The 16,246-nt window shown below is 38.5% G+C and overlaps 1 protein-coding gene across 1 annotated transcript in view; it reads left to right on the top strand.

Annotated features, from left to right (window-relative positions):
* Positions 1–7,980: 7,980 nt before the first annotated feature.
* The window catches only part of LOC149822304 (puromycin-sensitive aminopeptidase-like), a 109,346-nt gene continuing 101,080 nt past the window's right edge, over positions 7,981–16,246 (top strand). Inside the window, exon 1 of the mRNA XM_089981063.1 lies at positions 7,981–8,251. Coding sequence (XP_089837189.1) covers positions 8,171–8,251 — 81 coding nt within the window. The 5' untranslated portion in view covers positions 7,981–8,170. The remainder of the gene's footprint in view (positions 8,252–16,246) is intronic.

Below are 16,246 nucleotides of genomic sequence, written 5' to 3'. Positions count from 1 at the left end.
GGCGTTGCCCTTGTTGGTTAAACTGCTTATGCAGTTCCTTGCTTACTAATAACTAGCTTCTCATACTAGTTGATTGCTTATCCTTTGTGGATTATGTGTTGCTTGTGATGCAATAGCTTGTGCCTCACGATTAATGTAATCACTTGTCGTTGGATTGAGCCATCCTATGGTACTTGTATGTATTACGAGTGTTGTTATGAATACCTGTCTTATGCAATTGCTTTGCTTAACTGGTGAATAGAGTTAGTTACTTTTCACCTATTATATCTGTGGGATTGCTATAGTGGTTTGTTCAGCACTATAATCCTCCTTGCTCTTGTACGTAGCTGTTTGCCTTACTAGAGCCTTGCTTACTCTATAGCACATTTGGTTAGATCCGCTAGTTTTGCTTGTTCCTGCTTTAGCTAGCGTTTATCTTACTTATTGCAGCTTTTGCTCTTTCTTGTCCTTTGCACCCCTACTAGTCTTTTGTGAGACTGACTCATTTTCATGGGCAGGTGGTGAACAGGTTAAGACAACTTGCGATGGCACGATGACGCGATGCATTTAAGGCAATGCCCTTTCCTGACGTTGCGCTCTTGGGGTCTCTTTTGATAGAGCTGGTACAAGGTTTCTTTGAAAGCATCTCTTTTGATTATAACTCTGCATTTCTAAAACTGTTTTACCAAAATGTGGTGGTTCTTTTCATTTCAATAAAATATATATTTGAACTGCAACTCGGTTTGTAAGGGGGAATCTGCTTTTGGTTGTAATGTGCCCAAGGTCTAGGGACTTGTTGTTTTGAACCTGATCTTCCGCTGAACTTCTGTTTTAAACTCTGATAAATGATTGATTTCAAAGCTTTCAACCTTTTTCATAAAAGGTTTCAAGTCCACGATTTTGGGGCGTGACACACAATCTCCCCCCTTTCCCCCTGTGCCTTCTTATTAAGCAACGCAGAGGGAGAGGAGGCCCTCACGCGCAACTCCTCTCCCATTCCCTATCGTTCGTCTCCCTGCTTGCAGCAGTCGACGAGATACAGGTACACTTCCCCTCTCTGTCCCTCTGTCTTCTCCCTTAACTCCCCCTTTTGCATGCGTCGGGAGGTCGGTAGGGAGCCGACGGTCGTTCCCTGCTGCGATTCTTCTTCGAGCTGCTATTGCTGGGATGCTGACAGGGAGCTGATGGGCATCCCTGCGGCGATTCCTTTTCCCCCCGTTGGTGCCTCTCTGCTCTGCCGAGGGACTGGCGAGAGGCCGATGGTCTCGGCCAGTGTTGTGAAAAGCGTTGAGGCGTAGCCAGGCGCTCCACCAAAATCTGAGGCGAGGCGTAAGCCTCAATTTTTTTTATTAAAACTTAAAAAAAACTATAAAAATTATAAATAAATAAGAAATGCTTTATTGATGAAGCAACAACCAACAAAAAATAAAAAATCTCAAATAAATACGGAAAAAATATGAACTGCCGCATAGAATATCAGTAAGCATCCTTGTGGACAAAAAACAAACGAATTTTTCTTTTCTAAAAAGAATCAAAACTGCCCTGGAACTTAACACATAGATCACTTTCTGTCAATGTGCTTAATACAAAAATTCAAAACTATCATTAGGCTCAATAAATTTATATCCTGTTATGGAACTTAACATAAATAAATTTCTGTCAATATCCTTAATACAAAAATTCATCAAAACCAAAAACATGCTGGAAATGCATATCAGGTGTATTTGCAGATTTTCAGTGTATTTGCAGATTTTCATTAAAAACAAAAACACGTAGATACCATGATTTCAACATATTATATCTTTTTCACTGTCAAACACGCATATCAAAATTTTCCCCTATGCTGGAAATGCATATCAGGTGTATTTGCAGATTTCCAGCAAAAGCAAACACGCAACTGCAGTGATTGTATCCATTAACATACAAAAAAATTAACCATCTAATGAAACATAAAACACAAACATTTTTTAATGTAACACCAGGTTTCTGTACATAAAAGAAAACGCAGGACCCCTAGCAGAAACACGACAGAATGTATTTGGCGCAGAATCATCCTAACAAAAATAAATAAAATCACGCCTCATAGCAAAGTGTGCAGGTTTCTAATCTTTTGTTTTTCTTTTATTTTCAGATGCATATTGAGAATGCTGGGCACATTCAGAGGTGTATTGAAAACGCAGAACACCTTTGGATGTGTATTGAAAACGCAAAACATACTCGGAAGCATCTTGAAAACGCAGAGCACATTCAGAGGTGTATTGAAAACGCAGAACACATTAACTGAAAACAAAAAGAATAAATTAGAATAGTTGAATGCATTTTCTGTGCATGAACTACAACAAAAAGAGAGACAAAATATGTGCATCTGTGCATTTTTTTGTATCACGCGAGAGACGAGGGAAGAGATAAGAAGTGGAGGAGAACGAGAGAGCAAAAAAAAATCCATACCTGTTTCGGGGCTCCACCACGCGAGAGAGAATGTTGTGAGCCTGTGAGAGCCGTGAGGGAGAGAAGGCTTTGAGAAAAAAACAGAGATAGGGGGTGAGAAAAAAAATCAAAACACATAAAAGGGGTCGGTAGGGCTTTGTTTGAGCCTTATTTTTTTGGTCGAATGAGGGTTTTGACCCTCATTTGACCAAATAAATTGAGGCGTGTATGCCTCAGTCCGAGGTGCGCCTCGCCTCAAGGCGTGCGCCTCAAGGCGTGCGCCTCAAGGCGTGTGCCTCAAGGCCTATGAGGCGCACGCCTCAAGGGTATTGCATTTCAAGCCTGCGCCTCAAGGCACAAAGGCCCTCGCCTTGAGGTGAGACACACTTTTAACAACACTGGTACCGACAATCCCCTTTTTTGCCTCTCTGAGGTCGCAGGGAGGTCGGTAGGGAGCCGATGCCCCCCCCCCCCCGCGACAACTTTTTCCCCTTTCCTCTAAGTTGGTTGTCGGGGAACCCACAGGAGGCCGGCGAACCCGTTGTCGTGTGCCTCCTCTCTTTTGCCTATCGGAGGTCATCGGGAGGTCGGCAGGGGCAGGGTTTTCCCCTGCTTGATCCCCCTCTTTCGAGGAGACCCAACGGGGGCTCCAGGTGGCTGGTAGGAGCAGGTGGTGCACGCCACCTTGTGTTGGGACGTGGCAGGTTCAAAACCCAATGGTATAGTTATAAAACTGGTAGGGGTCTGCTTAACCGCACGTCGCAAATTTGAAACCCAATGGTAAGTTGACTAGTAAACAGGTAGGGTCTGCTTAACCCCACCCTTTCCTTTTTGTTGAGCTAATCTCAGCTCGATTGGGGTCCAACCGAGTGTGGCTCTATTGGGGGCCTAGTCGATGCCCTCAATATTCTCGCTCGGTGCTCGCCGACTCGGGGCCTAGCTCAGACTAGCAATCTAGGCTAGGGTTGCATTTCGCTTGTGGTGACCTCTTTCCTGTGCTTGGCAGACACTCCGATGATGCCAGACTGAGTCGTTCCTCAACATTTCTGAGTTTTTCCTTCAAGCGTCGGTTTTAAGGTACGGGTTCTTCTTCTTGAAACATATGAGAAATCGGGTGGAGATTGGGTTCCATGCAATCTTTGGATCGAAATCCATGGAGGAGCAGTGGATTTACGATTTCCACCGTTACCTATCTGTATTTCGGTATTTTTATTGGTTTCAGTAAAGAAAATCTGTATGTTGTGTTTGGGCTTGGATAGTTTGGTGAAAAGAAAAGAAAAATTATATGGGGGTTTAACGCTTGCCCACGGGCATTCGCTTTCTGGTTAATCATGTATGTACTTGTAATACAGACGGTTAGACTTTCTTTGCACCTAATTTATCTCTGATTTTATTTAAGCATTGATAGTCAAACTAATGAGTCATACTATGAAACTTTGGGAGAGGGTGATTGAGTCTAGGTTGAGGAAGGTTATCATGATATCGGGGAATCAATTTGGTTTTATGCCTGGAAGATCAACTATGGAAGCTATACATCTTCTTAGACAACTTATTGAGAGATATAGAGAGAGGAACAAAGATTTGCATATGGTTTTTATTGATTTGGAGAAGGCATACGATAGAGTACCTAGGGACGTTCTCTGGTGGACAATGATGAAGAAAGGTGTTTCTCTCAAGTACATTAGTATAATTAAAGATATGTATGAAGGAGTAGTAACCAATGTCCGCACTTGTGGAGGGATGACAACCAATTTTCCTATAACGGTTGGGTTACATCAAAGATATGCTTTAAGCCCTTTCCTATTTGCTATAGTGATGGATGAGCTTACAAGATCAATTCAAGAAAATATGTCATGGTATATGTTGTTTGCTGGTGATATTGTTTTGATTGATGAGTCTATAACTGAGGTTAATGCTAAGTTAGAATTATTGAGACAGACATTGGAAGCAAGAGGTTTTAAGTTGAGTAATAGTAAGACAAAATATATGGAATGTCGGTTTAGTAAGCGGGAGTGTAGTGAAGCTTGGTGAGCAAAAAATACCGATGGATGATTGTTTCAAATATTTGGGATCTATCATTCAAAAGTATGGAGAAATTGATAGAGATGTAAATCATAGAATAAAGGTTGGGTGGATGAAATGAAAAAGTGCAACTGGAGTGTTGTGCGATCGTAGAATGCCATTGCGGTTGAAGGAAAAGTTTTATAGGATGACTATTAGGCCTGCTCTACTATATGATACGGAATGTTGGGTTGCCAAGAGACATCATATTCAAAAAATGAGTGTAGCTGAGATGCGTATGCTTAGATGGATGTGTGGAAATACAATAAAAGATAAGATTCAGAACGAGGAGATACGTAAGAAGGTAGGCGTTGCACCCATTGAAAATAAGATGAGAGAGAATCGTTTACGGTGGTTTGGACATATTCGGCGAAGGCCTAATGATGCCTCAGTTAGAAGGATGGAGAAATGGGAAAATATATTAGTTAAAAGAGGTCGGGGTAGGCCTAGGAAGACTTGGATGGAGATGATAGGAAAGGATATGAATGCTTTGAACCTTATCAAGGACATGGCATTGGATAGAAATGATTGGAAGAGAAGGATTCATGTGGAAGACCCAGAATGATTTTCTTTTTTGGTTTATATCGCCGACCCCAATTGTTTTGGGATGAAGGCGTAGTTGTTGTATTGATAGTCAAACTAATGTACATAATTATATCTTCGTATCCTGTTAATTGTTGATTTACCATAAATGTGCTTGAAAGTTATATTCGAAGCATAGGGGTATGGGGTGATATAGCCTGGGAGTCGGCTGGACTGGTTGGTAGGTCCATTTGGCTGAGTTGTTATGACTAGCCGGCCAACAGGTTGTCTTGTTCGGGAGCGTCCTACCTGACCAACAATTTAAGGATGTGCAAAATATAACTGTTGGACAAAAGGGAGAAAGGTGAATTCTATACATGCCGAACTAAAATCTAACACATGTAATGCTATTAGTTATGCATCAAATCATGAAAATTATGTAAATGCTAAATGATTGAGGTTTCAATTAACATGGACATGCATAATAAACAGTTTTGTTTACGTGCACACACACTCAAAGGGAGTATGCATTGGCATGGATACATGTGTATGGATGTAGGAAATACACATGACAAAAATGCATGTGACATGGGAAATTACACGCTTATGATTGACTTTGTTCACGTGCACACACACTCAAAGGGAGTATGCATTGACATGGATACGTGTGTATGGATGTAGGAAATACATATAACAAAAATGCATGTAACGTTGAAAATTACATGCTTATGATTGACTTTATTTTGCATGGGCGCACATGCATTTGGCACATTAGTCTGATGTTATATAACACAACACTTTGGTTTTGTTGTGTGATGCATCGATGGCCTAATGGATCATCACCGGCCCGAAGAGCCGTGGACTTGGTTATTTTTCTTATATGTTTTATTGCATCACTTAAACCACACATGTTGGTATTGCACACTACTACACTGTTCTAATTGTCCTCACGGGCTGGAGTCCTGAAAGGATTCTCGCTGGGGTGGATGAAAGCTTTTGCCTTTATGGTGTGGAAAAACTTAAAGAATTGACTTTTAATAAAAGATAAAAAGTAAGAATAGTGTAATATATGTTCTAAGATCTCCCATCTAGAGAATGAGGATCTTAGAGATCCAGTCTTGGGGAGACTGTGAGGATACAAATACTCTGTGTGCTTTATTTTGTCTCCTGAACCCGATATTGAGGTTCCTTCTTCTGGCCACGGTTTTAGGAAGAGTTCGTCACTTTACCTGAGGGTGGTGTGTTTGACATAGCTGCTGTTTTGGTACCAAGAAAGTGACACATGTGGGCGTGAGGTGTCCCTTATGTCCCCGACATTAGATGTGAATGTCTAATGTTTCGAAAGTTATTCGGTCGAGGGCTAAGTTTGGAACCCAGTAATAAAATATAAATTGTATGCTAAGCTACCCTGGGGACCTAACTTGACCTTGGGGATTGTACCCGTTCGGTGTATCCGAGGGCAATGATAATTAAAAAGAAGGACTTAAAATTATATGCATTTAATAGGGCATGTATATGGAAAAAGGAGAACTTAAATAACAGATAACAAAAGGATTCATGCATCGCACATAAATCATGCATTTTCCTGTTATGCTAGATCATGCATATTTTAATTATTCCCTCGATCATTACATGATGGTGAGTGTGTAATGTTTACTTCTTATTGCATGTTGAAGTTTTATTACTTGCTACTGCTTTAATGTTTCTGCATGCTTAGCACTTATAACTGCTGCATAAAATTTTTCTTAAATACTATAAACTGTCCTGAGTGTATTTTCCTCAGATGCAACATGATATCTTATCTTGATCCTTTGTCTCACCTGTTTTACTAAGAAGTACACCTTTATTAGTTTTTCACAAGGTCAGGTGATCAGTGAAGTTCAACTACTGGGAGGGCACGAGAGTCACACTTGGTTCTTGACAGTTTCACTAGTTGACAGAGTGACTTTTTTTTTTATCTTTTAGTTCTACTGTTCTTTTCACTTCTTTTGTTTCAGTTAGTTACTACTTTAATGTCTGTTGCGTAGAACACTGTTTCTGAAATTAGAGGGGGAGAGAGGTCGATCTAATTGTTGAGAACGAATCGATCGATTTTGTTATGTAATTGTTTTTCTGGACAATTTTAGCAAATTTTGTGCCCCCTTGGTGTGCGATTGGCGATGGCGCCGGAGGGGGCATCGGCCGTTGGGGCGTCAGAGAGGGCACCGAAACTCGGAGTGTGGAGGACCGAGGGGGCATCGCGTCGGTCAATGGGGAGAGGCAAGGGGGTCAGTCGGGAGTGAGAGGAGAAGATAGAGAAAACAGTTGCCGAAAACCAAAAGGGGAGAAGAGAAACCCTAAGTTCCCTATTCTACTTTCGAGTTTCAAAAGGGTGAAAGCAGGGCCGTGCCGGCGGGTCCGCAACGAAGACAGGTTGTGCAAGCTCAGCTCAATAGCTCATCCGAGTTTCATATGCCGGTTCAAGCTCGGCTCATTTACAAAACAGGCGAGCCCGAGCCGACTCGGTTCGGTGTGCATTCATATAGCCCATAAAAAAAAAGTAAGGATAACATGAAAGCTATGTAAAGGTCAAAATCAAAGGGCAAGAACAGGCCACGTGTATACGATCTCAGAGCAGCCATGAAATGAACATAAATGTTGACAGTAAAGTGAAAAAAAAAAATATCAACTTTTAAGGTGGCACACAAATCATCTCATGGCTTATTTTCAATATGCTTTCCTTTGTAACCACACATCTTTCGGCAAAGAAAGCAAATCAACATTTGTGCGCACCCTTTGGGAAGACCTCTCTCGATCTCATTCGTATTTATCACCAATTCACCGTTCACTTTTCTGTGATTAGGCTGTCACTCTCATCTCTCTCTCTCTCTCTCTCTCTCTCTCAATCTCACCAAGGTAATCACGATTATCAATCCCGCTTAAGTTTGCTTCTTTTTACCTCTTATATTTGTCTTTTTTATCTACTAAAGGATAAAGAAATCTCCCCACCACATTCACATACGTATTTATATCGATCACCTTATCTTCCTCTGTGAAACGTTTTCAGTTTTCTGTGAGTTTCATTGCTGTTGCAATCTAGATATTCGATTTTTTTGGACATGCGCGTTGCTTTTCCTGAAGTGGGTAATCGTTATTATTGGTGATATCTTCGTCATGATCGTATTTATAGGGGTGTGAGTAGATGGCTCGGATGGTTCTGCCGCATCGAGGCTCGGGTTTGTTGGCAGAGAAGAGTGTTTGGTGCTTAATCTCTTCGTTTCATGTGATTATTTCGTTGCGCCACTTTTGCTTCGATATGAAATTGATTGAATCGTGTTCTGTAAGATTTTGTTGTTTTTTCTTGCTGTAATGGAGGAGGACGATGTTGGTTTTTGGTTTTGTTCTCTGTTTTCGATATCAAGTGACGAAAGGTTGTTGTTTGTTTACTTCCCAGTTTTTGTTTTGGTGAGATTGGATGGAATGCATGTGATCTTCCTGTTTTCACCTGGTTGTTTCATTTTTTATTTTCTTTTCGTTTTTCTCCATGTGAAAGATCCTATTTTTGCCCCTAAGTTAGCTGAATAGAGGTGTTTGTAAATTGGATGTTGGTTGGCGTTTAGTTTTCGTTGGTGCCTAAGCATGATTAACAGATTCGCTATGTTAGGCATTGATCCATGATAAAGAAAAGAGTGTTGCAAGCGTGGACCCTAGCAGAGCGTACTCTGTATTGGGACTTTGCCTATCTGGGCGTACTCTGTATTGGGACTTTGCCTATCTGGCAATACATGGTACTGGTGACTTTTCTGTAGTGTGGGATCTTCATCAAGCTGGAACCATTTGGTCCTAGCAGTTTTGGATGTGAATGAGGTCACCTTTTTCATAAAAGGCCTGAGCTTTAGGTGAGTTGGATGGTGTTGGTTAAGGTTAACCATGCCTTATTGAGTCAGTGAGTTGGTGATCTCCACTTTATTGGTTATCTATGGGTCAGTGTGCCTTGTGTTTGTACTTTATGAATTTTACGATATGATGGCTGTGCTGATATTTTTTTCAATACTCATGTTCATGTGCATTAAATCGTGTGGACATTTGGTTGGTCCTTCACTAATTCCACATTGTTGCTATTATCATTTAGTTTTGTAATATCAGGTTTGGCCATGATTTGCCTGCTTACATTCGTGATGCTAATTATTTGCAAACACCATCTCTATCAATGGTATAATTGAGTCTAGACATGTTCCGAGTGGGATTGAGTTAACTACATACTTTTATAACCTTGTCAATATTGCCCAATCACCTGGTCGTTTATTAGATGGTCATATGGACTCCAACGTTGCATCACTCCATTAAATGTGCGATTCCCCTATTTATTCATTAGAAGTGAAGAAGCTGGAAATAGTAGGACTCTCTTTGAATGCTTAGGATGAACCTAGATTGTTGTTGCTTGTATGGTTTAGGCTGACTTGACAATTCGACCAGGCTAAGAGTGATCATATTCTATCCTTATTTAAATTTAGTTGCTTTGTGTGGTTATAAACTTACAACCATATTAAATTTATTCTAGGTGAGTTAGGTCTATCTGCGCAACTGCATGCCTAAGTTGGCTAAATTGTTGTCTGCCTAATCCTGGCTTGCCAACTAAATGGTCTAGACATGCCTACAGGTTAGGCCACAAAAGGTGAAACCTGTTAGGCCTATCAGACCATATTAAGCTTGACTTGGTTGCACTTTTAGCATAACCACCAAGGTCCTTGTTTTTTTAAAATCTGGATCCATTCCATTCTTTCATCATAAATCCGTGCCATGGAGTTGGATATATCAGTCTTTCTTCTCCCTCATTTATATCCAATGTCAAAACCTGTTTAGCCTAACAATTTTCTTATATCGTATTTATGGTCTCCCTCCAAGCTTTCACAGAAGCTCGCTCATTTAACATGTATCAGATCAATATTTCATACCATTGTTGTGACAAGTAGGTGTAAAATGTCTATCCAAACTAAGGCTTCACCTTATTTTTTGCTTTTACTGCCACTGCGTATCCTGTAATGAGTTCATTCCTAGTCATATCACTTTTATTGATTCCCATATCTTGCTTAATGCTTGTATTCTCTCTTCTTGTGGAAATTCAATTGCCCAAACACCTGAATTTACTACGATCTTATAGAAACTCCTGTCCAATTAAGGATCCACTCATGTATCATATTTGTTGTCTCTACTTTATCTATCCAATGTTATCATACCAATGTATTGTACTTACTGCTTTGTTATGTACTGGGGCTTAAATATTAAAATTTATGTTGTTGTTGCACTAGACACTTGCATATTTTAGTCGGTATCTTCTTCACTTGCTCTCCAGCTTTCCCGTTGAATTTGCACTTCCTGTATTTTCTCATGACTTTAGTTTATAGGATTTGACAAAAATTTCATGGCCAGTTGTCACCACATGCCACTTTTTCCCTCTATGATGGGGACTGACATTAGTAGAGTTAGTTGTGTAATGATGAAAAACTTCAGCCTAGATTCACTCCAAGTTGGTTGGTTGGGCTAGTTCCATCCTATCCTATTTTTACCCTTTCAATTAATCCATCCATGAAGAGATAATCATACTATTGTCTATGTTACATACTGTTGCAAACTCGCTTGGTTGGCTTGAATCACCCATTTGCCAAGTGAAATTTCATGAACAAATCATGTTAGTGTACGATTGATGACTGTCACACAGACTCTTCTAATAGGGCACCGCACCCGCGTCGCACCCGCACCGAGGCGGGTGCGACACTTGGACACAACTTCCTTTGTGTTAGGTGAAGTCAACCACACTGAGGTCCATTTCTATCCAAAAGTAGATTCAGTTAACCCTAATCAAGTCCATTTTTATCTATATATTATATATATAAATATATAAATGCACACAAATACACATAGTGTTAACTTAAAACTGTTAAAAATTATATATATATATATATATATATATATATATATATATATATATATATATATATATATATATATATATATCCTCCCTCTGAAAATCTCTATAAAAAAAGACTGTGTATAAACACAATGCTAGAAACACGAAGTGTGCACAAAGGCACAAGGGAGAACTCTCACAAGTGCACAAAGGCACGAATACACATGCACAAAAGCATAAAAAATATCAACTTCAATATATTGGGTCCCAAAAGGGGCTTTACAAAAGCATAAGAAAAGCTAAACGGGATCACCCCTATTTATAATGCATGGAGACATGGGGGGGCTCCAATACATACGTTGGAGCCCCTCCAACGGTTAGAAATGTAACCGTTGGAGGGGGCTCCAACGTGTGTATTGAGGGCCCCCTCATGTCACATCAAACCCAAAAGTAAAAAATAAAAAAGTAAAACGAAAAATACAAAAAAAAATGAAAATGAAAAAAAGTACAATCATATTCTCAAGTGAGAATATGCGTAAAATATGTGAATTTATATGAATACCCTTATCGGGTTTGAGATATATATTTATATATATATACTTATATATATATATATATATATCGTGTATATATATATACACGATATATATATGTATATGTATCTTTCTATATATATATATATGAATATATATATAAAAGAGACTATATTTTAACACCCCTCTTCAAACTTAGGGTGTCGCAATCGAAAGTTTGCCAAGAAGGAAGTTAAATCTTGGAGAGCACAACACATTGGTGAAGAAGTCTGCCAGTTGATATTCTGATGTAACATAAGGAAGGTCAATGGTTCTTCTTAAATATTTTTCATGAACATAGTGACAGTTCATCTCGATATGCTTCGTGTGCTCATGAAATGTGTGATTTTTGGCAATGTAGATTACACTTTTATTATCACAACATAATTTTGTGGGCCCTAGAACTTGAATATTCACATCTTCCAACAAGCTGCGAATCTAAACAATCTCCATGGTGGTAGATGCCATGACTCTATACTCAGTTTCGGTGGATGAAAGTGATACTTTCTGTTGCTTCTTGCATCTCCAAGAAATTAACGATTCCCCTAAAAAAATACAAAGGATACGAATCTAGAGGGAGTTCTTCTTGTTCTTTCGGTTCTTCTAGGGTTTGACTCGTGTGGAAATAGATTTGCTAGGTTCACTATATTGCTCAATAGCACTTCTAAAGGTGCGTCTATCTCTATGAGTATAGGTGATAGAGTCTCTAGTTATATTTTCTTCTTGAGAGGTAGTAAGGTTAGAATTATTGTTGATTTCAACCACTTCATTGACACTATTATATGTTGACTCATCATCACTAGATATATCATCTTTAGATAATAGATAAAAAAGAAAGGAATAGTCGACATTTTCTAAATGAGATTCATTCTTTTCAAAACCACTATCATCTTCCAAAAACGTTATATTTTTTGAGACATATAACTTATCATTCTTAGTATTATAACATCGAAACCCTTTTTGAGTTTCGAAATAGCCAAGAAAAGCACAAGAAATGGCTTTTGGTGAGAGTTTATCATTTTTATCTATAAGTACAAAGCACTTACAACAAAAAACTCTCAATCTATTATAATCAGGTTCTTTTTCATATAGAGTCTCAAAAAGAGAGATTTTTATCCAAGGTTTTAAAACCCGTGACTCGGAACTCGACTCGTTCTTTATTGACTCGTGACTCAGCGGGTCAACTCGCTGACTCGGATCGGGTTTTGTTAACTTTTGATTTAAAAAAAAAACAATATATAATTTGTCTCAAACCATGTTTTTCAGTAAACATATAGTCTAAAGAGTTGACAAAATAAAAAATTGCAAGTTCAAAGTAGAAAAAGTACAAACTTCTTCATAACAAGGTCACATGGAAAGATCAAGTTACATGAAGAAGCTGATGAACCATAATACAACTACAGCAAAAGATAAATAGAAATAAAAAGGACATTAATGAATACCTTAAATTCAAAGGTGATTAGTTTATTGAGCCAAAGCACGCTGCTCATATTTGACTCAGGTTTAGCTAGATGAATATTGATTGTCCCCAGCTAGAAGCCTAGAACCTCTAGGTTGGAAGAAATGGTTAGAAGAGGCAGGGCAAAGGAGGGACCGAGCAAGGGAAATGCTGTCACATGGATACATGTACAAGCATACTGTACAAGATCAGCACAACTGGTATGATATGGGTGTTTCTGTCAAAAAATAAGGATGCCAGGGTACAGATTCTTATGCACAGGTGTGGGGCAGGTATATTTAAGATTGCAAAAAAAAAAATTCACAAGAGTATGAAGATACAAAATTTCAAACTTTGTATAAGAATATATTTGTATATACAATGAAGGATATGATATGAGTGCATAAAATGAGAGGTGTATTTAAGATTGCAAATAGAGAAATTCACAAGAATATGAAGATAAGCAAATTAGGACTTTGTACAAAAATGTATTTTTATATACAATGAAGGATATGATATGTGTTCATAAAACAACACTCAAAGGCACCCAACACCAGAACATGAAGTACAAGCACCGATACGTGTATGTTTCACTTTTTTGTTAGATCTTTGAATAAATTTTTTTGCCAATATGTTTAATCAACACATAAAGATTGATAGATTATTGTATCTTTGAATTGGTTTGTCTTGTAATTTATTATTTATTATTGAATTGTTATTTTGAAATACCCAAAAAATCAAATTTCAAATATCCCAGAACTCGGCCGAGTCAAGGCAAGCCAAGTTTACCCTGCCGGGTTGACTCGCTGGAGGGCCGAGCCGAGCCGAGTCACCGAGTTGACTCGGCGAGTTTTAAAACCTTGATTTTATCTAAATTTTTGGATAAAAGACGATTAATAAGATAAACGAAAGCAAGAGTTGCCTCGACCCAATTTTTTTTTGGAATACTTTGAGAAATAAGAAGGGTTCTAGTGGTTTTAATGATATGCCTATGCTGTCTTTCGGCCAAACCATTTTGTTGTGGGGTCTTAGGACACGATCTTTGATGGATAATATTATAGTTTTCAAGATATTTCTCAAATTCATTAGATAGATATTCACCTTCAGAATCGGTCCTAAATACCTTTAAATTACTATTAAATTGATTTTTGATCATCATATGATATGATTTAAAACATGTAAAGACTTCATGTTTATGTTTGAGCAAATATATCCAACAAAATCGTGAAAAATCATCCACAAAAATCACATAATAGGCAAAACCTTCCTTGGATATGACGGGTGCCGGTACCCAAACATCTGAATGAATAATTTCAAAAGGTTTAGAGGTAAACATAGATCTTTGTTCAAAAGGCATACTTTTCATTTTTCCAAGAATGCAATCATTACAATAAAAAGTACTTTTACAAAGATTTTTAACAAAGTCCGAATATGACAACTTGGTGATGTTGGGATGACCAAGTCTTTTGTGCCAAACATTTATGTCTTTATGTTGGGCCACATTACAAAATGGGGTTTTAGGATTTTGAAGAGAGTCCACATAGTATAAGTCTCTCTTCCTAGAACCTTCCCCAATTAACCTCTCGGTCCGGTGATCTTGTATTAAACATTTATTAGATGAGAATTGAATGTCACACCTAACGTTCGAGAGTTGAGAGACGGAAAGTAAGTTTAAATTCAATTTTGATATAAATCTAATTTTAGGAATAAAGAAGTTTTGAGTTTTAAAATTTTCAAATCCCTTAATTTCAAGAGAAGTGCCATCCGCGGTTGAAACAAAAGATGGTGACGAACTTTCAGAATATTCGAAAATAGAGAAAATGTTTGGAGACATATGAAATGAAGTACCCGAATCTAAAAGCCAAGAAGTTTTTCCTGTAGGAGGAGTAGACACAGCGGCACCAGAAATAACTCCTTTAAGAAGAGGTTGAAGAGCTTCCATAATTTGATTGAGATAGAGAGCTCCATTTGTAGATTCCTTTTTTTGTGGTTGAGATGCGGTGGCCATTGCTAGTAATTTCTTTCATTTGGGACAAACCGATTTGATATTTGGGACAAACCGGTTTGATATGACCCGGCTCTTTGCAAAAGTGACACACAATTTTGCTATAGTCCTTTCTTCCGCCTTAACCACCATTGGTTCCTTGATTTTGGCTTTTAAAATGAGGAGGTTTACATGTCCTCAAGTTGTTCTCTGGCCTAGAAATGATATTTGCTCCATCATACTCTTCTTGATTTGTGGGCATTGCAAGAACATTTGGATTTTGCTTGCTAATGCCCGTACGAGTTTCCTCTTCACTTAATTTTGTAATGACGTATTCAAGAGAGGGAGAGGTGAAGGAGGATAGGAGAGAAGATCTAATTTGCTCAAACTCGGGCCTTAGCTTATTAAAAAAGTTAAAAAATCGATCTTTTCTAGTTGTTTATGACGAAACTCTATGAATTCTCCACTCCACTTGGGTTCGAGCATAGCAAGCTCATCCCAAATGAAAGAGAGTTAAGCAAAATACTCCCTTATAGTCATTGCCCCTTGAAGAAGGGTTAGCGCCCTCTTTTGGAGGTAATACTATGGGACAAGTCTCTAGAAGTGTACATCTTCTCAAGGTATTCCCACACTTGAGAAGCCTTTTTAAACTTTATAATATTGGCGTTAATTCTTGTCTCAGCGGAGGAAAAAATCCATGACAAGATCTTGAAGTTCTTCATTTCTCACTCCTATGTTTTCTACTATACTCCTCAAGAGCCTTAGTCCTTTCATCTCCCTCAAGAATTTTGATTTCGCTTTCTTTAATCAACGTAATTTTAGGCTCCGGTTCCAGAATCAAGCCTTGAACGTAACCCCAAAGCCCTTTTTCTTTAATGTGGTCTTCCATATTTTTGGCCCATAATTGATAATTGAAGCCATTGAGCTTGAAACCAAGAGAAAAGTGAGTCTTTTTCACCCTTTAGAGAGGTAAGATGAGAGAAAAAGGGACGTACCACAATAAAATTTTAAATCTTACTTGTAGTATTCTTCTAAAATATTGGATGAAGATGAGTCTTTACGTCAATCACCAAAAGGTTGAAGGCATGCTTCTAGAGGCACTTGATATTGCGAAGAACGACACAAATTTCTTTCTCCAAGCGTTCTTGCTCTGATACCATGTGAAAATCTCTATAAAAAGAGACTTTGTGTATAAACACAATGTTAGAAACACGAAGTGTGCACAAAGGCATAAAGAAGAACTCTCACAAGTGCACAAAGGCACGGATACACATGCACAAAAGCATAAAAAATATCAACTTCAATATATTAGGTCCCAAAAGGAGCTTTACAAAAGCATAAGAAAAGCTAAAGGAGATCACCCCTATTTATAATGC

This window comes from Nuphar pumila, chromosome 11 (genome assembly GCF_984573655.1).
Source record: "Nuphar pumila chromosome 11, dmNupPumi1.hap1.1, whole genome shotgun sequence".
Taxonomy (NCBI): domain Eukaryota; kingdom Viridiplantae; phylum Streptophyta; class Magnoliopsida; order Nymphaeales; family Nymphaeaceae; genus Nuphar; species Nuphar pumila.
Note: the sequence above shows the minus strand (reverse complement) of the source record. Positions and strands in the feature narration are given on the sequence as shown.